This window comes from Penicillium argentinense, assembly GCF_028826775.1.
Source record: "Penicillium argentinense strain IBT 30761 chromosome Unknown utg000004l_segment0_segment0, whole genome shotgun sequence".
Classification (NCBI taxonomy): Eukaryota; Fungi; Ascomycota; class Eurotiomycetes; order Eurotiales; family Aspergillaceae; genus Penicillium; species Penicillium argentinense.
The window spans coordinates 2262710-2284953 of NW_026622663.1; the positions used below are offsets into that span (position 1 = coordinate 2262710).

The 22244-nt window shown below is 50.9% G+C and overlaps 7 protein-coding genes across 7 annotated transcripts; 2 read left to right on the forward strand and 5 right to left on the reverse strand.

Annotated features, from left to right (window-relative positions):
- Nucleotides 1–1136: 1136 nt before the first annotated feature.
- N7532_003755 (uncharacterized protein) lies at nucleotides 1137–1798 on the forward strand (the record flags this gene model as incomplete). Its single annotated transcript, XM_056616249.1, has 4 exons — nucleotides 1137–1140; nucleotides 1201–1611; nucleotides 1658–1682; nucleotides 1729–1798. 4 exons carry the CDS (start codon nucleotides 1137–1139, stop codon nucleotides 1796–1798), a joined length of 510 nt encoding a protein of 169 aa, XP_056476606.1.
- A 5471-nt stretch (nucleotides 1799–7269) lies between these two features.
- N7532_003756 (uncharacterized protein) lies at nucleotides 7270–8250 on the reverse strand (the record flags this gene model as incomplete). Its single annotated transcript, XM_056616250.1, has 1 exon — nucleotides 7270–8250. One exon carries the CDS (start codon nucleotides 8248–8250, stop codon nucleotides 7270–7272), a length of 981 nt encoding a protein of 326 aa, XP_056476607.1.
- Nucleotides 8251–11304: 3054 nt separating this feature from the next.
- N7532_003757 (uncharacterized protein) lies at nucleotides 11305–12606 on the reverse strand (the record flags this gene model as incomplete). Its single annotated transcript, XM_056616251.1, has 2 exons — nucleotides 11305–12214; nucleotides 12476–12606. The coding sequence occupies 2 exons, from the start codon at nucleotides 12604–12606 to the stop codon at nucleotides 11305–11307; spliced, it is 1041 nt and encodes a 346-aa protein (XP_056476608.1).
- A 1379-nt stretch (nucleotides 12607–13985) lies between these two features.
- N7532_003758 (3-beta hydroxysteroid dehydrogenase/isomerase) lies at nucleotides 13986–15197 on the reverse strand (the record flags this gene model as incomplete). Its single annotated transcript, XM_056616252.1, has 2 exons — nucleotides 13986–14660; nucleotides 14712–15197. The coding sequence occupies 2 exons, from the start codon at nucleotides 15195–15197 to the stop codon at nucleotides 13986–13988; spliced, it is 1161 nt and encodes a 386-aa protein (XP_056476609.1).
- A 547-nt stretch (nucleotides 15198–15744) lies between these two features.
- Nucleotides 15745–16257, reverse strand: N7532_003759 (mitochondrial 37S ribosomal protein uS8m; the record flags this gene model as incomplete). Its single annotated transcript, XM_056616253.1, has 1 exon — nucleotides 15745–16257. The coding sequence occupies one exon, from the start codon at nucleotides 16255–16257 to the stop codon at nucleotides 15745–15747; it is 513 nt and encodes a 170-aa protein (XP_056476610.1).
- Nucleotides 16258–16843: 586 nt separating this feature from the next.
- On the forward strand, nucleotides 16844–18416 carry N7532_003760 (uncharacterized protein; the record flags this gene model as incomplete). Its single annotated transcript, XM_056616254.1, has 2 exons — nucleotides 16844–16881; nucleotides 16958–18416. 2 exons carry the CDS (start codon nucleotides 16844–16846, stop codon nucleotides 18414–18416), a joined length of 1497 nt encoding a protein of 498 aa, XP_056476611.1.
- Nucleotides 18417–19043: 627 nt separating this feature from the next.
- On the reverse strand, nucleotides 19044–21218 carry N7532_003761 (uncharacterized protein; the record flags this gene model as incomplete). The annotated part of the gene is made up of 1 exon (XM_056616255.1): nucleotides 19044–21218. The coding sequence occupies one exon, from the start codon at nucleotides 21216–21218 to the stop codon at nucleotides 19044–19046; it is 2175 nt and encodes a 724-aa protein (XP_056476612.1).
- Nucleotides 21219–22244: the final 1026 nt, after the last annotated feature.

A 22244-nucleotide genomic window follows, 5' to 3' on the forward strand; every position in this document is an offset into this window, starting at 1 on the left:
TATATAGTACTGTGTCTCCTCAGAGCCCATACATAAAGCCTTGCAATATATGTCATCTCAGATGTCCGTATCGCAACGGATCCTCGTGGGTTAGTAATTTTGTTAGTAGGCTGGCTTGAAGGCGCTTCTCCAAGTGTTCAACATCCTATTTTCGGCAGTTGAAGCGTGTCTACCATCTGTAACACGAGGTGGTTGGTGGGTTAGATCGGCGAATGGGGGGTGATTTATGTTCGTCGGCATGGTTAGGTGGCCTCGAGTCGGCCCGTGGCGATGGTGAATCGTATTGAGGCCCGTACCGCCTCTAAGTTCGGCGTCCACTTCTGATCATCGGAAGGCGACTTTCCTCCTAGGAAGAAGGATATATTTCCTCGGTGGGTGTTGGTACATTGTAGTAGTTCCGTCCGGTGCGCCGTCCATCAAGTATTGATTTGTATTACTAAGTTGGGCACGCTTGATAATACGTATTTCCCATACAGAATTGACACTTTACTTTCAGGCAGCACTCTCCCTGTCATACATAGAAAATGAAGTCCCAATACTGAAACTACAGGGAATTAAGAATTTCAAAGATACAGGCTGCCGGGCTTCCGGGATTTCGGCTGGCACTTACTATCAATAAGGCCATTTAGACTGGCTGAGTCACTAGATCTTAACTACATCAGGCGGTTTGCGCTTAAGGCCTTGGGGGGGAGGGGAAGGTTGCTCTTATTAATATTAAAGTAATTGTAACTGTATAAATTGACGAAATTTGGGAGATCGAGGCGGCTTAAAAGCTTTTTCCTCAAGGGGAGGGGTCTGAATAGCTTCATATTATACTAGAAATCGCCTTCGTGACGACCCAATACTCAATTGTTGCCCACCCACCACAACTACTTGGAAAATACGTCGTAAAGATGACCAAGGCGGGCAGCAAGACGGCCAATCAATATGGAGCCAAGACCGCTAATAGTGCATTTCCCAGTGGTGCCTGTACGTTGCCGTACTGTGCTGAATCGAGACGGTCGGTTAGCTCTTGTTCGCTCGCCCGTCTCTAAACCCCGCTATTAGAGACTTGTCTTAGACGCCTTGATCCCTACTTTTGGAATATCCACAGTCACCTCGGGACACCGCTTTACAGAAATTTGCTGGTCGGCTCGATGGGTATGTGCTTTAAGTTAAGGAACAGGACATAAAATCTGAGTTGTTGCTGACACTTTCCAGTTGTAGTCTCAGAAGTTAGCAACGGTATTTGTGGGGTTTACGACATCTGGCAATTCTACTGCAAAGCCACCGATGCACCCGCGGATATAGAAGACACTTTCGCCTGGATCAATATTCGTCAGACGCGCTTACAAGGATGGATAACATATATCGAAAAAGCATCCCTTAACGAAGAACAGCTCTTGACGATTACTACCTCCATACTACCCAGGGTCAAAGACCAAATCAGAGCCACAATAAATGAGATCGAAAAGTTCCGAAATGATACCAGCGGGAACTTGCAGAAGAAGACCGAATGGGCTATTCAGAAGCCTATCATGGACAACCGCTTGCGGGCCTTAGACGTGATCCTGAATGAGGGCGACGATTTATTTCGGCGGCATTGTCCCGGATTTCATGATATCGCTGATGGTAGTTCAAGGGCTAAATCCGGAACTGCTGTAAATGTACTAAAAAGCGCTCTTGCCTCGCGTGCCTGGAAGGTCAGTTTGGTGATTACTCTTTAACGTCTATACTAACATTAGTCAGAAATTGGCACTCGTTCAAAGACAGATTTGTTCGTGAAGTGAAGAATATCGTGGGGCGGTGGACGATTTAATGTTTCGCGAGATTCTATTCAGCTGTCATATGTATTGATCAGGCTCCTTGGTAACTTTTATAACGTGTAGCTCACTGGATGACGCTTCCTAAGTCGACAAAGACCTTGATAGAAGTCCCCGAGGTGGTTTACCCTGTTGATATCAACGCTAGTAGTAGCCATCTCGCTTCGAAGAGCTCCACGGGACTTCACCCATGCCTGTGTGGGATAGTCTATAATTGTCTTTGTTTCCTCTATGGCAAGCGTAGGCCCCAGGTCCACAGTAGGGAAGCTGAATCTGGCACGCGCAGCCGAGTGTTAGACGACGCTAACGTTGATTGCGAAGCGATAAATGCCCAGCTTCTCCCTGGATTACTGACGTGGTTGCTAGAAATGGTAGTTGGCGCCACCAGGGACAACGACTAGATTAGGTCAGCGACCTCCTCGAGGAGCTCATTGACATGCGTTTGCCACCCTAACCTCGGTATTTGCCCGTATGATAGGTTTAAGGTATTCCAAGATATGTTGCACTAGGCCGTGGGTTGCTTCTGGACCCCGTGTTCTCCTTCTGCAGATGGTTGAAGTGATCAGTTTTACCAGTCACCCGATGCATTTTGCATCACCCAAGTATGGATCTTTGTGGTTAGTCAATACCATTTTGAGTTATATATGTTGCTCTTCAATCTTGAAAAAGTCAGATTTATCTCTATATGAAGTGAGATACTAGTCAATGAAGAACAGGTCCACAGATGATTAAACGCCACTTGAATCAGCATGACTGAAATTCTCCTATATCTAATGTGTTTCTATTCATTCTGAAGTCACGAAGAATAAATAGCTAAAAAATCAACAATGCCATTCATTATGAGAACACAATAAGCGAAGTGATAAAGATGGTCAAGATCTTGTCTTCTTAATCAAGCGCTGTGACCGTCTCGCCTCTACTAGTGCGACCTCCAGATCATGCAATCTTTTACATTTGCCAAGTGCTTTTTTATCAGAGGGAGGGAGAGGGCATGATGGATGCTCATCTAGAAATGTTTTATTCACAGACTCGTCTGTGACAGCATTATATCCGCAGTATTTCATAGTGTAGCCAGTGTTTTCAGGTTTGTTCCATTGTTGTTCTTAGTAAATTAGCGAAATCTACTTCTGGGCGACCTGGAAGCTTACCGTGCGCGCCCTCTAGACTATGAAGACTTTCGTGTGTGTTCGAGGATGATTCATTAGTCTGGTCAGTGTTTCCAATCTGGGGCTTCTCTTGTGGCGGCTGAGTAACTGTCTGAGTCTATCCCGCACTGGAGCAAATCGAAAGATGAGCTTCGTCTACAGAAACTGCATCCAGAATCACAGGTTTGGTCTGTTGTTCAGCATAATGTTCCTCCATAGTGCTTTCGTGCAAAGTCGATACGACATTCCCCATTCTATCTCCATCCAACAGTGCCCTGGAAGATGGCGGGCTAAGTATCGGAGCTGGCTCGGAGCCTAGGCGTGCCACAGGTGCAGCCCGGGTAGGCATTGATTCTAAACCCAGGCCCTTGTTTGGTGAGTCGGTGTGAAAGCCATTCTCCACACACACCCAAAACTCTGGCGTCGATATGATTTCGGTGTCGACATCGGACCAGAGTGGGACGGGCAACTTATGAGTGCTAGGGTCGCAATCCTCGCAGTGAATGACTATGGGATTCGAAGGAGAGCCAAGAGGATCAGAATCACTGATCACTATAGGGTTGCCTTCAGAGCCGAGATTGCCAATTTCATGACAACTTCAAACGTGCAGAGTTGCCGAATCGAAAGACAAGCAGTCTAATAGCTATCAGTTTATTGAATCAATCAATGGATTCCGTGGAAATAGGGTTCGCGTACTGAAGTATAAATCACCATCCTCAGCCATGACTGATATACGACCTTGTTACCGGGACCTCTTGTTGAAAGCGCAAAGAGGAGAAAGGTCACAAAAAAGACCAAGTGAGATTCTGAGCTGCTGCATTCACGAGTACAGCGTGCGAGATACATGGCTTTATACCTCTGATCTCGTCGAACGCGTCTTGGTCAACATGCAAGCCAAGCTGGACTCGTTCAGTCACATCTCAACATCAGACAGCAAAGCTCCCGCAGGATTACAATCAGCGCAGACCTGCCTACCAATCATCCTATTCCTGGTGCACCGAGCACGGAGCTCTGCATGAAGAACTAACCAATCTATCCACTTGATCTAATTATCACCCCCTAGTATGTTGTTGCTATTTCTAGAGGGCCGCAAGCCTGCGCAGAGTCTGCGCCTAATGCGAGCATCACCAAGCCAATTGAGCTCTCCCTACCAGTCATTCTATCGCCAAAGTGAGCAAGCGAGACATCCCCTCCTCATCTCTAACACGCATGACGCCATTGCTGCAGGAGGTCATGTTGTCTCGCTGGCCCAATTTATCCTCTACGCCAATCGATCCAGAAGCCACTAAGGCTTGCAACAAGACGCACTTGATGACAGGAGGCGAGGTGTCATGGATATCCGGAAATGCGAAGGGCTGATGCAAAGCTGAGCCATGTTGTGGAGCATGGAAAATTACTCGCATATTGTGCAACGGGGTCACCTGACGGCTTTCGGAAGTTCCGAGGCTGTTCTGGAGTCTCAATATGGCCGGCGTGAGATTTTGCGGCCATTGCCAAACATGTAGAGCCCCCATGCTCGACTCGGTTCCCGCATGAAATAAGCCATCACTGCCTGATCCAGAGCGCGATCAAGAAGCTCAGTCCCGGCCTTCATTCTGAGACGATGGCGGATATGATCAGTCACAGCATCCTCGTTAAAGCGTCATGCTACCTCAAGGCAGGTTTAAAGCAAGGCAGATTTGAGTTGGGGCTGCGCAGTGGCAATGGGCTGAACAGAGCGGAGCGTGAATGCATCTTGAGGCAAACAGGATTGATGATGCATCAACCGATTCATTGAGATATGTGAGAGGCCGGGTTTGCCGTCGTGGTAGCAGACTGCGGGTCCAAAAAAAGCATCAGCTTGAGCGCAGAATTGGAGGGGCTAGGCGCTCACGGGGCCGGGCTAGGGAACACAGCGCAGATTGCGCTCGAGGGGTCTGAACGATCGCAAAGGACTAGGGACTGGCCCTTTCGCGCCGACGACGGAAGGGCGGCGGAGCTCGGTGATCCGGATCAATGGCATAAATGCCTCAACGACAGCGTCTACATCGACATGGTTGGGAAGAGGGAGAGCAGGAGAGCGAAAAAACGGCGTAACGAGGAAGCGGCCATGAAGGGGCTTTTATAGAACCACGCACGGGGCAGAGCGGCTGGGCGGCGGCGCTAAACCGCACCGGGGGGCGCTAAACCGCATGGCGTAATTCACCGTTGCGCCCGGATACGTGATAACCAACTACACCATCCGGCCAATCTGTGATAGACGGTTACAAAATATGTAATAAGGATATATCCGACCACTTGTCGCTTGGAAGCTTACTGTGCGATTCTATGGCACATACCTATTCCCCAAGCACGATGCTCGGTATAGCCACTTCATATTTTAATGAAGAAGAATATTAAAATTCACGTGCCCTTTGATAGATTACTCATCACCACCCTCAAATATCCTTTTCGTGCAGGCTGCCCATTGCGTGCTCGCTTGGATCAAGGCTATTCATCGGTCACGCCGTACTCGAGGAGTCATTTTTTCTTTTCTGCTTCCGCACCTAGGGCAGTCGAGTTAACTTCGAGTTGGTCCTAGAGGGCAACTGTTACTTCCTATCGCAGTCCACCTTGGATTCTGCTAGAAATTACCCAGCACAGGCATTTTTATTCTGTTTTTATTCTAAGGACGTCACAATTTTTTGGACCATCACGCTTTTTTGACCATCAAGATTTTTGACCATCAAGATTTTTGACCATCACGGTTTCTTTACTACAAATTTCAATTTGACCCCATCAGCGGACTTAGATTCTCTTCCTTGGCGGGCCCCTGCTAATCGATCTTATTCAGGTGAGTGAGCTATTTTCGCTAGGTGATAGAGCCGTACCTTTACCAGGCGGGGATGTAACTTACTTGTTAAGCACATTTTCTGTCAGCATTCGGGGTCTAGGACTTGATTAGTCATGTGCTGGGCCCCAAACGAGATGGAGAGATAAGATGGGTGAGAACAGATGATATTGAGAAACTGTCTGTCAAACAACTATTCATGAGATGATTCTCGTATATGTAGACCGAAATTGAAACATAACAACAAAACATGGTGAAGAAGAAGCGGTGTAACGCCGGGTTAACATTACAGATCACAGATAAGAATAGGGAACCTCGCCTTTGTTCCTCATCCGCGGGGCCGCCCCCAAAGAATCTCGAGTACTGGCTAGTTGATTAGATGAATATGGTCGCAGCCTTAAAATTTTGGTGTTGAACCTTTATTTATTCAAGTTGAGAATCAATTAAGTCATTATACTAGGTTACTCGTAGTAGAAATCAGACGGCATTTAGAATTTCGTCGAAAATCGTTACTTTCAATGGCAGCCAACAACAAATTTCACGGCCTTCAAACTTTTGAATTTCTGCCCAACCTTTTAAAGTCTCAAAAATAGTAAATTCTCTCAGCTCAAGCTTCCTTCTCTAAGGGAATAATTTTTTCGTCTGTGAGGATAATCTGACGGTCATCCGGGGTTGCGAGAGACCTGCCGACCTATAATACACTTGTCAGCATTGTCTGAATATCTGAAAGTATTGTAAGCCTAGTTCTTGTACTAGAAGGGAAAATACGGATTAAATCGTTTGTATTTCACCTCGGTAGCGGCGAATCATAATGATCTTCACTTTGATCAAGCCAGAAGTAGATGCGACTTTGGACAAAAGTTTCAGCATGTTGAGGAGCTGGCAGGACTTTTCCTCAACCAAAGTCTTCGCTCTGCTTTTCAACGCGGCTTCGTCTGGTCATGATATAAAGCTTTAAAAGACCGTGATAACGGGCGAGCAAGGTCGAACTTGAATCCTCGGGTGCAAAGAAGCGCCATCGTTTTGCCACTAATTTTTCCCGGGCCTGATTGCATCTTGAAGTAATGAAAACTCACTACAGTAGTTTTCGAAATCAGTTATAGCTCTGCACACAACTTCTCTCCTGGATAGTATATCCGCAGTACCAGAGCTCTGGTTGGATATTTCTATAATTAGCCTTGCCTATAGACTGCCTTCTCAAATTACATTTTTATTTACATTACAAATGAGTGACCTGACAGCTCGAATTTTACATGTAACTTCTATACACAAGTGACCTCTCTGCCCCTTCCAGTTCTATGATAGCCGATCTTGATCCTCAATCACCTCAGCAACTTTGCAGCCCAAACCACAATATTTGTTTGAACGGGAGCCTTGCCTAACACCCCACTTCCAAGATTTATTTTGTCAAGTAACCGTTTATACGGCCATGATATTGCCATCCTAGTTGTTTAACAGCTAAACAAAGACATTTTGCCTCCAAAGACATATGAGCGAAATATTTGTTCTTCAGTTAAGATCTTTTGACAACGATCTTCCCTCCCGCATCCCCTGAGTCCAGAATTTCGTGGGCTTGGCGGATGTCCTGATAATCAAAGACATGCGTCGGCCGGGCATCCCACTCCCCATTTTCGATTTGCTGGACGATTCGCTGCAATGGGATTTTAGAGAAAGGAAAGTCGCGGCCCCCTAGAACCTTCCCATGGAAAAGACTGAAGTGTACCCCAGATTTCATCTGTAACATTGGATTAAAGTCTTTGATGGGATCCAACCCTCCCAACCAGCCCGCTTGAAGCATGCGGCCTCCACTTTTAGTCAAATTGATTGATTCCAAGAGTGCATGATTCCCAATGAGGTTCAGTACCTTGTCAAACTCGGCATCATGAATACGGTCAAGCTCAGCCTGCTCGATGATGGTTTCTGCTGCGCCCATTTTTTGGAGTAACACGAATCGCTCTTGGCGGCGGGTGGTTGCCGTTACTCTCGCGCCCGCACTCACTGCCAAGTTCACAGCGGCTTGGCCAAGAGTTGATGTTGCACCGCGAATCAGAATGCTTTCGCCCCGCTGCAGATCGAGGACGGTAAAAAGGCACGACCATACAGTGATATATATCTCCGGAATTGCGGCCAATTGATCCCATGGCAACTTTGTTTGCACAGCGATAACGTTGGTCGCAGGCACGGCCGCAAATTGGCCATAACCTCCCGGTCGGTTTCTTCCTAAACCACCCATCACGCCAACAACGGTCTCACCAACTTTGAATTCCCCGCCTGGACAAGCCTCCACAACTCCGACACACTCCAATCCAGTGACGGGGTTCCACTCATCCCATTCACCCTTGCGCATATGTATTTCGGCATGATTCAGACCAAAAGCTTTAACAGCGACGAGTACTTCCCCGGTACGAACCGTCGGCTTCGGGACTACTCGATGCTCTAGGACATCAGGTCCGCCAAATTTTGTAATGACGATGGCATTCATCTTGTCTGACATTTTCGGGAATGTTAAATGCCGGATTAGGTTGTGACCTTGTCCGTATGATATTCTGCGAGAAGTACGTGTGATGGAGGGAATGTGTATGAATACTGAAGCGTCGCCACCAGGTGGTTGTTATTTAAATAATAAGCAAGATACACGGTAAGGTTCTTGGTATAGGTGTAACGCGTCATCTTGACAACCTTTGGTTAGTAGGGCTTCCAAAGATAGGCATCTATTTAGGAGTTTTGTTGCGCTGAATAATGCTAAAAAATCAATCATAGCATCCAGAGGACGCAGAGAATACAAGACTAGTCCGGATTCGGTACATGAGTTCGGAAAGAGCAAGTGCTGTTTCATGAAATTAATCAAGCTTTGACTCGTAACGCCGGGAAAGAAAGCTTGTTTGTCATCTAACTAAGCCTTTCCTGGTCTCATTTAGTTACACAATGATGACTAGTTGTCTCGGTCACTGCAAGTCAAAGGATAACCTGGTTCAATGAACCAATAAGAGGGAGACCTGCTGGAACTCACAACGTCGGCGTCGGAAGTCCAGACCATTCTTGGCGAATTGTCACATGATACCCCACCCAGGCATCTGAAAGCATGGAGCTCCACAATGACCAGGTGTCACGGAACGTCGTAAAATGTCGCAAGAGGAGATGATTTCACTTGGTTGCTCCGGCTTTATGTAATTTATGACCCTTTTGCTTTCTCTAATTCCATGATACAAAAGGCTATACTGTCGATGTTGACAACGCGGTCGATCCTCTTCTGCAGGGCTCGTTGAAGCTACCTCCACAAGCCAACACAATGAGTGTCCAACGATGAAAATCAGCCAACCTTCTTCCGGGACGAAGATGTTTTACCGTGAGAAAAAGCCTGACACAGATTCGCCAGTCATACATACTCCACGGTTTCCCCTCGTCCTCTCATCAATTCCGGAATTTGATACCTCTCCTTGCGACAAAATATCGTGTAATTGCTCCAAATTTGCCAGGTTTCGGATTCACCGAAGTGCTACCGAGCTTTATCTACACATTCGACAACTTGACGTAGAGTAATTTCTTGATGAGCTCTGTATACCGACATTCTCTGTTTACATCTTTGAATATGGTGCGCCTATCGGTCTGAGGCTGGCACTTAACCGGCCGGGGGTGGTTCAATCAATCATCTCCAGAACGGAGACGCCTATGAAGGTGGATTTGGCGATGTATGGGATCCTTTCAAGGGTTTCTGGGCCAAAAATTGGTATTGCAATGCTCAGTTTTGACGACTAAATTCCAATATGAGATCGGTACACCCGATATCGGGAGCATTGCACCAGAGTCATATCACCTCGACTACGCCCTCATACAGCGCCCAGGTAATAAAGAGATTCAAATCGACCTTTTCAAGGATTATGAAAGCAATATATCACGCTATCCCGAATCTCAGCGCTACTTTCAAAAGAGTCAGGTGCCTCTTCTTGCAATATGTATAGGTCCGTTATATATCATGTCATATACAAGCTACCTATAAGTTTGCCTGATAATGCGACGTAAGATTTTGCCTAGCTGTGAGGGGCAATCAGACCAGCCGGGTGTAAAGGAAATTGCAAATAACGCTAAAAATACCAATGATTGTTATGCACAGTCCCTGTGTGCTGATCCAGTTCAATAGTTAGTGAAATACATTTTAGAGTATGGACATATGGCAGCGCACTCTAGGCCATGAGCCCCTCGTGATCTATTCGCTGGCTCTAGCTTGAGAATTGCAATATACGCTTGTGCTAGAGGACTTTCTTATATTATGAGTTCTCGAAATTCGCCTCTGGGCCTCTGGTACTCATCCCCGGCACATTGCCACAGATACACATAGAGCATGCCCTATAAACGGGGGACTTATATTATGCTTCCTTACTTCCGGTTACTTCTAGCGTAGCATCATGCATCAAATTCAGATGGATACAGAATGGGCACTGAAAAGTAGATGGCAGGAGAACAACCGTGATCTTCAATAGCCGCGGTCTTCACAAATTGTGATTAGGAACAAACCGTGACTCTGAAAAAGAATCGCGACTCGTAGAAGGACTATTGATTCCTGCAGGATAGTCACGCAGAAACCTCATTAGAATTCTACTCAACACCAATGTATATGCCCCAGCGTGCTCCTATGAGCCTCAGGCAAGATTTAGTTACTCTCCATCCAGATCATTTCCAGGATGCGGAAGGAAAGCCAATATAGATGGTTCCGGTAATTGATGAGATTGCCCCGAAGACCCAATGCCCTCCTGCAACGCGGACAATACTATCACGTGATCCGATGGGAACCTGGCACGAACAAACACTCGACCGATTAGTTAACTTGAACCAGCACGAATGGAAGCAGATATAATTCAATACATGCTAGAAAAAGTTTCAGACAACAAAATTTCAAACAACAACTGTTCTGCGTGATACATGTCAAAATGCCGAACATAAAATATACGAGACAGCCAACCCCGGAACAATCGAAGCAAAACAAACTCCAAAACAAAACAAACTCCTTATTTCAGGAATCAGAACAAAGTGAAATGACATTAAATACCGAACACACATTAAGTCGTAGTTTCGTAACCAGCCATTGTGTCCTTGCTGCTAGAAGGGATGTACCATACCGTAGCGGGGTCGTGTATTCCAAGGCAGCTCATCATGATGAGGGGTTACAAGGTCTGAAATAGCTTGCGCATAGTGCATAAATGCGGGGGGTGATTGTCGTTTTCTGGACGCAGCTGTTCATGTACCAGAGAGCGAGGCCAGACAGGATAATGGAGTCCCGAATCCACTCTCAAGGGGAAAGCGAGAGCACTATCGACAATAACCAAGGCAGGAAATCCATCGGCAGTGGAGTGCAAAAACAGAGAGCAAGTATTCCATCGCGGGCTTTCCATGAGCATCAACGGTGATGCTCTCCACGGTTTTCCATAGAGGCGATAGACAGATAACAGCAAAAGGGTGGGTCCAGGGCAACAATTTCCATGGTCAAATATAAATAAAACGAACATCCATCGGCCGCAGTAACCTGGGTTATAATGGCCAATCCTTGGTGAAATCAAGGATTCGCGAATCTCACGCGGCGCCGACGGTCGTGTATCAGTTTCTCCGTGTCCACATATAGATCATCGAAGAACTGCATGGCATTCGAATCCTTCAGGATCTTAGCCACCTGCGTCCCGGCAGAGATGAGCTGAAGCACGTTACGGTCATCCTTGATGGGTCGGGAACTGTGCTTGGCAGCATGACGCATCTCCAGAGAATTTTCGAGAACAGTGATCAACTGCTTGATTTGACCGTTGTGCAGGGCATGGCGGGGGATGCGCCGACGAGTAGCCAACCTCCGCAAGAGATGCACCCACTCATTCCATTCACGGTCCGAAGGGACCTGGACTCGCCTCTTGTCCTGTTCCAGGGGAATGGGGAATTGGTAACGTGCGAAGAAGTCAAAGGCGCATTGGGAGAGGCGATCATTGACTTCGTGCAGAATCCTGTCCTGGTCTGCGGCATCAAGATTAGTGGGGAGCTGGGGCATCTCCTCCTCCCGGGCTGGGAGGTTCCGTGCAGAAGGGAGATTTAGGATTTGATGCGGGCCATCAAATTCATCCCGGTTCGAAGTCCGTCTCTGGGAATTGTATTGCGGGCTTCCTCGGGTCACATCGGCAGCGCGCCGGCTGTTTGTTTCCACTATGTATTCTGGGCTTTCCGGTGAGTTCATTGGCCTGGCATCATGGCGAAGAGTCCCACGCGGCATCTGCGAAGGGTGGTCCCATTCCGGGTACACCGGGACCGGTGCAAGAGGATGTCCAGCGGGAGGGTATGACAACCGTGCCATGGATTGGTTCATAACGTGGCCGTGATTATCTAGGGGTGTTCCAAGGTAAGAAGGTCGAGAGTCGAATTCTATAGAGCTGAGGAGCAGTTGACGGTTGTGATCAAGACCGTATGCTCGAGGTGCCGAGGGTGCCCTTTTAACCGCTTAGCAAGAATAACCAACGACCGCATCTCGAAGTTGGACCCGAGGAGGAGAAAGACCACTATACATGGTATAGGAGTACCTTTGCCGATGGATGATGGGAGCGTTTCCCGGGGTTGGATACATGGAATGCTGAGCCATAGCGCTGTGGGGATGCATGAGCCAAATGTTTCATCAAGATCATCACGTATAGGAGGGAGGAGGGAGAGAAATAAAGCGGACAGAGACGGGGCGATATTTGTGTTGTGCTGACCTGGGGCGAGAGAGAATATCCAGTTTACCGCTGACCGAGCTAACCCGAGGGGCGAGGTGTGCTGGGGTCGCAGAGAATGGCTGGAAGCCTACTGGTACAGCCGTCAAAGGGGGCGGGAGGGCAGGCACCATGAGGGTTGAACGGGTGAACGTTGGGCAGCCGTGGCTCTCAGCAACGGTAAAATAGAATCGAAGATTAGTCGGGGGTATACGACCAAAGAAGATGCAGTAGTGGGCATTTAACGAATCCGTAGACACGAAGAACCGCAGGGTGGTCGAGTTCGGAGTAATATATGGACAGGAGAACCCGGGCGAGCCTTTCTGGTAGGTGTGCCTGACGCCTCCTTCTGGACAATTAGGGCAAATCCAATTCCGTAAGTGGATGAGGAGCCGCGCCGGGAGCTTTCAGACCCAGAGTGGAGATGGCAATCTTAGCAAATAGTACATCTCTGTGGCATGGGCGTTGCTCTTTGGCAGACACCAATTACACAATGATGACAGTGGCCATCCCCGGCTCTCCCCTATCCCACAGCATGCATTATTTCTACGGAGTAGATCTCGATCGATCGAGCTGTTGGGTCTGGTCCCCGAGGCGCATTGATTCGACGTGGCTAAGGTGTCCTAGGGCAGCCCTGGGGCTTTGGGAGGGGGCTGTATCCACCGTTGAATATCCACCCGTGATCGGATGGGGATGGTATCACTCTTCACAGCTCGGATGCATCAATCCAGTCCAGTTCAGTCAGGGGGTTGCAGAGACCTCTGGAGACCAACGGTATACAGCGCCACCCTTACCCTGGTGCGACAGTCTCGCCAGGGCGATGGGCTTGGGCAGCAGTTGGGTATAAGGACATAGATTGGGGGTCGGGCGTAAGCTCTCGTTGGCCCATCACGACATGACTGCGGCGAGAGAGATCTGCAAAATGAGAGAGGAAAGCGAGCCTGAAGGTGGAGGCGAAGCACATGCGGGAATCCCGTGACGTCGGGGGACCTCCAGTGTAGATCTCTGTACGTCTTCATACCGGCGCAGTGCCGTCCTCGGCAGATGGGGTTTCGTTCTGTACAGAGTACCGTACTTGATGCTTCGACCAGGCACGATCGCTGGGTTCGCGATCGGGCAGGCAAGGTGATTGTCGCCCAATCAGCGCATGGGCCATGTCAATATCTCGACCGCGATCGACTTCTCCCCATACCAGGACCGGTGGAGAGCCGCTTGGAGGTTTCCTGGTTGGGGATGGGCTTGCAGCCCAATGGACGGCCCAATGTCTTACATTCTCCGCAAGACCGCTTCCTAGACGTTCAAGAGAGGCTGCAGGTTGCGAGAGATTGACCAGAAGAGTCAGCGGGCGCCTCTTAAATCAACGAGGACTGGGCGCTCATATGGATCGGTTTTAATTGCAAGGGATCATCCCTCAGCCATCGCTAGGATCAAAAAGTTTATCTCAATGTTCGTCATGTAGATGAGTGACCCACGCGCCAGCAGTCGAGTTCCCGCACCACAAGCCAATTCGTGCCTAGGGGTTGTTGGTATGTCGCTCAACGCCGATACGGCGGGCATATTCCTGCATTTCTGTACATGAGCTGTCCACTCCGGCTACTTCTTCAACTGCAGGATTTCGGATCATTTGTGTTCTGCTTACCTCGCAACTCAGACGGATCGCGTCTTCTATACCGATGCGAGCTTCGTACCCCAATATGGCTCTGGCCTTTTCCCCACTTGCGTATCGAATGGCACATGCATCTCGCACACTTCCCCGACTTAGGGTGGTGGTGGTGCCAGTCACCCAGGTCGCTATCTCGCACAGTAATCCTGCAAAGTAGGCCAGCGATTCCGGGACTCGAACTTCGAAGGGCGGGATGTGCCCGAAGTGTGCCCAGATAGCGAGGCAGAAATCACGAAAGGTGATGGGCTCATTATTCTGAATGAAGAACGCCTCGCCGGCAGCCGTCCGCGAGGTCACCAGATTCTCCACGGCGAGGACATGGGCGTCCGCGACATTGCCCACGTGGGTCACATCCCACAAATTGAGTCCATCGCCAATGATAAAGGGCGTCTCGTACTTGGCAATACACGCGTGGATGGCCGGAACCAGCTGATAATCTCCTTCTCCGCACAAAACGGATGGCCGGAGGGAACAAGTCGCCATCGTGGTGCAGTCTGCCTCGAGGACGAGTGCTTCGGCTGCGGCCTGTGTCACTCCCTGTCAGCAAGAGGGTGTCGGTTTTGGAGAAGATTATACAACCTTTGATTCGCCATAGATGAGAGATCTCTCAGACGGTGGCCATCTTTCGTCGATATTGAAGTATGATGTGCTCATGTCATCCGTCACCACACAGCAAGTGCTCGTATAAACAAAGGCCTTCACATTAGTTTCGGCGGCCGCATTCAACATATTGCGCGTGCCCTCGACATTGACCCTCCACACCTGGGGCTCCAGCCTTCGGCCGAAACGGTCTGCGAGGGTCGGTACAATACCTGCGGTGTGGACAACGACGTCAGGCTCAACGGCCTGGAAAGCCTTGCTGACTTCTTCTGCCGTAGTGATATCCACCTGCATGCATGTAATTTCTGCTGGGAGCGCATGCTGCGGCCGAGGTGGACTCTGATCGATGACGGTAATGGCGCAGCTGGGATGTTTGGCTGCCAGGGCACGTACGGTGGCTGAGCCGACAAAGCCGGTGCCCCCAGAGATAAGGATCTTTTTCGATTTCAATATGCCTGCCATTACGGGAATGTATCTTTGTCTGTTTCCTTCGTGAGCGAGATGCACGTTTTGGTTTGCGTGGGAAGCTGAAGCTGGCGGGCGGCTAACAAGGGATCGAATCAATCGGTCAGGCCCGTGACAAAGTATGTGCCATCACACGTCGTGCCGTGGTCCGATGTCACGTCTACAGGCATTTAAGCCATGGAGATTAATACTGAGGTCTTAAATCAAACTGGGTCAAACCGAAAGAGAGGGAAGGGGAATCTGAACCTGTTTCAAGTCGTAGTCTATACATGGCGTCGCTCCAGGGCTCCGACCACCCTGCGTGCATGTAGTGCAGGGAATGCGATAAACGCACACACATCTAATATACAGATCCTCGATCGAGGCAATTATTTCAGTCGCACCAAAAAGAATCGAGCCTCAAGAGAAGGCCCCGCTGCGACAAACCGACAAACGCCAAAGTAAATGCAAAAAGAAATATCGGGACTGGTGTCCCGACTCATCCCTCCCAACAAGACAGACATGGTCACCCGATTGCGAGTCACATAGTATGAAGCACCAACGCTTAGAGTACGCGGCACAGGACCAGGCCACCGATCTTCTTCTCCACACACTCGCGCGCCTCGAGAATACCGCGGTCTGTCGACAGGAACAGACTCTCACCGGGTGAGCGCAGTCCACCTACGGAGCCAGCATCCTCACCACGGACGACCCGTCGCAAACCCTCAACATCGATATTCACTCGGCGTGTGGGCTTGCTGACCATCTTGACCTTTCCGAGGACAGATTCGTTCTTCCAGTACTTCAGACCGAGCCAGAGGCGTCGCGAGGCAACGTTATCGCGTGTGACCGCCTCCACACCTTCAGCCTCGTCATTGGCAGCTGGATATCCCAGGATCGGGTGGGCGGGTGGAGGAGTCGGCCCTCCGCGAACGACGGAGGAGAGGTAGCCGGAGTTCTGCATGGCGAGACACAGCTTCAGGTGGAGGTTGCTGTTGGGGATAGAGGTGAGACTGAGACGAGCCTTGGTGGCATTGTTCAGGTGGGAGCAAACGTGGGCGAGGTTGACGAGAGACATTCTGATTGACTGCAGGCGCAATTGGCCCTTCCGTGGGCCGTGGTTCAGGGAAGAGGAAAAAGTGCTGGGGAGATGATGGATGCCAAAAGGACAGGCGGTGTAATAAAGACGAGAATCGGATTCCGGGCGAGGCGGAGATGGAATGGAGAGCGTCACAAAGAGCTTCGACGACGTGTGTGGGCAACGAATCGGCGTTGAGTTGATCAGGTCCAAGTCCGCAATGCGTGGTGAAACGCGATGGAAATTTTCGGAGAAATGTGGCGCCGGAGCCGGACAGCTCTCCGCTGGGAAGTGCCAATGCTACTAGCACTAACACTATACATGCTGGAAGGTACCCAATACCTGTCCCACCTGCAATTAATGTACTATTAACCAAGTACTCGGTACCTTTCTCGTCACACTGCTTAGCGCCATCACACTCGGCGGCTGCAGCTGCATTCTCACAGGACGAACACCGGCCCCTCCATGCGCCTTATAAAGGCAGCCGCATAATCGTAAGTTTCCAGCGTTCACTCCCACTTCTTTCCCCTGTCCCCTAGAAATCTGTTTTCGTTCCGCCAACCTCACCTTCTCCTAACGGGCTACTATGCCTCCGCTACCGGGCGAAGAGCGTCTTCTGACAGTGTGAGTCGAAGCTGACTTTCCCCGCAAACAGCGCAGTAACAGTGATGTGAAGGGCTCTGACGGTGTAATCTGCCAGTTTCGCCGACATTCATTATTATTTCACGGCCCCGACTCCAAAGCCTCTGCATCATCGTTTTGATAAGGGCTCCTATCTATATATCTACTACGACGACGCCGACAACAAGGCTCGCATCGAGATCGCCAACAACCCGGGAACTCAGGATCAGGATGCCTTCCACGGTGGCCTGGACAACATTCACATTCGAAATTCGAGCCAATTCCCTACTCAGTGTACCTTGACAGTCGACGGACTGGGCTCGCCTCAGCAACCTGCCCACTACGAATGGCGACTGCCGAGTGGAGATCCCCGCAATGAGCGCCACAGCCTGCTGCGTTTGCACACACTGGATATCTACTTCTGGACACTGGAAGATGCCAACCAATTCCTCGACGTGATCGGTCGGGTACTAGCTACGTCTCAGCTGGAGACCGATCGATCGGCACAGTCAGACCAGCCGATGAGCTCGGTCGTACAGCAGCTCGAAAATGTCGCCGTATCAGATCCAGCCTACCAGAACGGCCAGACACCCAACTCAAGAACCGAGGCTCCTTCTGCAACCCTGCCAGCCACACAAGGCTTCCAGCAGGTTCCTAGATTCCCTCCGCCGCCCCCAAGCGGTCCAACCGCCGACCAACAGCAGGCGATAGAAGGACAGAAAGAACCGGAAAGCTTCGCACCACTGCCATACAACCCAGCCGCGCCTGCAGCACCAGAGCCGATCAAGCACCGCGAGAAGACTCCGCCCCCTGAAGACGGCACCGATGGTACCGGCTTGGCGGCGGCAGCAGCGGCCGACAATGGCGTGCCATATACTCCGCCTTCACAATTCGGCGCACCGGTGGGCATGGCGGCCTTTTCGCCTCCTCCGGTTTCCCAGGGCTTGCCATACACAGGTCCACCTGTAATCGCAAATGCACCAACAGGCTACGCTTCGCCCCCACCCAGTGCGGGCCTGACAAATCCAGCAACGTTCTCAACACGCTCCTCTATCCAGAGCCCAGGACTCCCTACCTCCCAACAGCCGTTCCAGCCTGGAGGTCAGCAATGTACACCTAGTACACCGGGGTCAACATTGTCTTTTGCGCCCCCGCCACAGGATCCCAACGCCCATCTCTATGTACAGCAGCAAGCACAGCAACAAGCGCAACAACAGGCACAACAGAAAGCGCAGCAGCAAATGTACGGCTCGCCGCAGTCTCCTCCACAACAGAACCCAGCCGTCCAAATTGCCGGATACGCGAACTTTTCGTACGACAAATCTCAACAGCAGCCGCAGCAACCCGACGCAAATGAGTATGATATCCATAATCAATTGTACAAACCGACAGAGACGGAGGCCAACTCGCATGTCTACAAACACTCGCAAAAGACCATGAAGAACGCTGGTTCGAGACCCAGGAGGTTTGAGGATAAGGCAGAGAAGCTGGAGAGTGGAGTGAATCGATTCTTCAAGAAATTGGAGAAGAAACTCTAAAGCCGATGACTGGAAGGCTTGACCTGGATGAATTGAATCTTGAAGAGAAGCCTAAAAGATTTTTAAAGCGTTTCATGTATCAAATTGTTCTCCCTTATCCATATCATGCGGCTTGAGACTACATATGTCGTAGCTTTTGACCTGACAGAAGTGTGAGTTTGCATCTATGACCACAGGACGGTTGCATTTGGAATAGAATCGTCGGTGGAACTACACCTTTAGAAAAGAGTTAAAAAGCCCAAGTAGCATTGCATTTATAAAAGTACAAGGCACGTTTTCTCAGAAGTAAATGACAAGTAAAAACAATGCTCAACCCGAAGAATGCTCTGAAACGCTCAAGAAAAGCCATGCTCACGAAAATAAAATGAAAGCCAATCTGACAAATAGGCCATTTGCAATGACCCCAGAGCCAACTGGGTGATGAAAGAACAATGAACCCCCAGAAGAGAATAAAAAAAGGCCCGAAACATTCGGATAGAAGATGTACCAATCAGAAAAGGAGGAGAGAAGGGTGAAGGGTATAACACAGTAAGGATTATATGATGGGGGCCCCGGCGTATGAGAATGGAACAATGCAAGAAAACTACACTGAGGTAGTATCTAGTATAGACTGAACAAAAGATGAGTTTAGCTCAGCTGGTTGGCAAAGTCGATATCAACTGTATCCGACGTCACCTGAGGCGTAGAATCCTCGGTTTGGACAGGCTCTTTGGAATGGGCCTCGTCGATAGGCTCAGCTGGGACATCAGGGGTGACATTGTCCGTCGCAGGCTCAGGAGCAGTCTCCTCGACCTGAGCAGGAGAGTCAATGGGCTGAGAAGCTTCGGGAGCTTCGACCTCGGCCTTGGAGGGCACCTGCTCAACGGCGGTGGGTTCGGGAACATCCTGGTTAGCTGTCTCAACAGGCTTCTCAGAAACGGCTTCAGCTTCGTTCGCTTCAGCAACAATAGTCTTGGCAGGAGTACCTTCGGTGGTCGAGACCTCAGTCTCTGTCACATTCTCCCCTGGAGCTTCCTTTTCCGCGGGGGCTTCAGCCGCGGGTTCGACCGCCTCGGCAGGCTGAACAGGAGTCTCACTGTCCTCCTTCGCCTCCTCGACCGATGCCTCCACGAGAACCTCGGCCGGAGCTTCAGCCGGAGCCTCAACCGGAGCCTCAGCAGTTTCCTGAGCAGGGGTTGGCTCAGCTGGCTCAGCGACTGGCTTGGGAGCGGGCTCAACAGCCTTGGTAGTAGCCTCAGGACTCTCTGTCTCAACAGGCTCCGGCTTCTCGCTGGTGGCATCTGAATCCGCTGGGGTTTCAAGTTCGGGTTGCTCCATGATGGTAACCTGGGCCTCGACAGTCACTGGCTCTTCCACCTTCGGTGCAACGGCCTCCACATTCTCCTTCCCGCTCTCCTGCTTCTTCTTCTGGGGAGCCTTCGCCTCCTGTTTTTGAGGCGCCAGTTTCTCCTTGTTAGATGCCTGCGACTTCTCGGTCTGTGGTCTCAGAGCAGCTGGCCTGGCCTTTGGCTGGGCCGTGCCACGATCCGAGACTCGTCGGTTCGTGGGCTTGGATGGAGCAGAAGTGCTCTTCTGAGAGTTCTTGGATTCCGGCTTCTCGTGGGTCTTACTGGCGGAACTGGCAGTAGGGCGCATCATTCTCGCGAGGAAGCCTTCGTTGACAGGCTTAGAGCCCGTGTCACTAGCCCGTGAGCTCGGGCGTTCTTGCGCAGGCTGTGAGGCGAGGGACGGCCGAGAAGACTGCCTCCGAACACCCGAAGTCGCACCAGATGCCCTTGTCGAGCTTGCATTAGCTGCACTCTTGAGAGAAGATGGCTTGCGTGTGAGGGTTGAGGTAGTGGTGGTGCGTCCATTCGAGGCACCTGTGTTACCCAATTTAGCAGAAGATGCAGCGGTTGATGCAGTTGCAGAGGCGGGTAGATGAGCGGGCCTGGTAGGTGACTTTGTACGAGGCTTGCTGCTCGGCTGACTCGAGGTCGACGTCTTGGGGCCCGCTTGGGCTGGTGTCGAGCCGCGGGTGGTTCGAGAGGCAGGCTTGGTGGTAGGGTTCAGAGAGGCACGGCTCGACTTGTGAACAATCGCATTCGCGTTGGATCGCTCTTTGGCCAGTTCGCGGGCCGAAGTGGGCTTTGCGGTTGCACTCGTGGGGGACTTCGCGGCAGCTGCAGTGGAAGCCGAGACAGGCTTGCTCGGCGCACTGTTCTTAGCGCCGTGGTTGTTGGAGGGCCGCTTCGTCACAGTCTTCGCGGTCGGTTTCTCAGCCGGGGCAGCAGAGGAGGCAGTAGAGGTAGCAGCAGGCGCTGGTACAGACTCAGCGGGGTTATTGTTCTTCACAGAAGCGGCTTCCGAAGAGGCTCCGCTCACCACTCGGGATGGAGGTTGTTCCTTGGGAACATCCTTGTCTTCCAGGCTCATGGCTGCAGTTTCCTTCTGGACCCCATTGATCGCCTGGTCCATGGTGCTTGTTTGGCCGTTGTCATTGCCGCCCGCAGGTGTTGGAGAGATCACGTTTTGCCGGCGTGCCTCGACGTCCTCGTGGTTGATCTTAGGGCCGAACATGCCCGGGCTATCACTGCGTCCACTGGTCTTGCGCAATGGCGAGCCCGGGTTGGATTGAATGGCTCCTTCGACCGTCACGAAGCTGGCGCGGACGCGCGACAGCGGGCGTGTGGTCGACGATCCGGGGGTATCGGCGGGCACGGGGGTTCTTCCTCGCGACGGGGGCGATGCCACGGGGCTTTCGCTGCTTTCGAACTTGGCCAGCAAGCTGCGGACCCCGGGGTGCGCGTTGTTGTCGGACATGGTAGATGGGGTTGCGGAGCGGTCAGGGGCCTCAGACGCAGGCGCGGAGGGGAGGTGAAGGACAGCAGGCGTGGGCGCACTGGGGCGCGGCTGTGGTGGAACAAGGCAGTACGGGATATACAGACACAGACCCCTCCTCAAGTGCGAGAGTGAACACGGTGTTTCCGAGGATGTCGAAGGGGGAGGCGTGAAGAAGGGTCGATCAGGAAACTAAGGCACTAGTGACGATTAGCGCAGGCGATGGGTCCGCCTGCATTTTGCTCCGTCCTCCGCGCACCTCGTTTTCAGGGGGTGCCATCTGTCTGTGGCGGCGGGTGGGTTTTCATGATTTCATGGCCCCCTGAGGGCACTCCTGCTCATCTCGTTTGACGGGCTGGCCGTTTCTACCCTGGGCGACTCTGGTTCTTACGTTTTAGGCGAGCCTCGGCAAAGTGTGGGTGACAATTTCAGAGTATGGACAGGTATAGCGATCGTAGCTTAGGGCTGCCCTAGGGTATGTAAGGTTATTCTAGGGTCTTTATAACTATCAACGTCGGAACTATCAAAATGTCAACAAGGGATACCGGGTATTGGAGATCGAAACACGGATCTGCGCCTCCGATCGTAAGAATCCATGGTCCGGGGTCGATCGGGAAGACTTCCCCCGCGATGCGCGTAATGGAGGGGCTCCGCGTTGGGCTACATTTATTACATGCATTCTGGATCTTCCGGTGTCCAGTCCGATCTGCAAGGTGGCCGTGAGTACCTTACAGATTGTAAAGAGAAATTCGCAAGAGATGGGAGTGAAATTGCCATTTAATGGAAAAAAGAAGGCCCTCCATGCATTTCCTGTTAGCCAGTGCGACTTGAATTTACGATTGGTGGCTTATCCAAAGAAAGAGCCGGGATAGCGCTGCAAACGTCGGGGACTGCGTGGATGTAAACAAATCAACAAACGCCAGCGCGGACCGGCGGAACATATCGCCGGGGTCGCTGACTAAGATTGAGTGTGGCCTGGATGAATACGAGCTCCCATAAAGTGCTTTC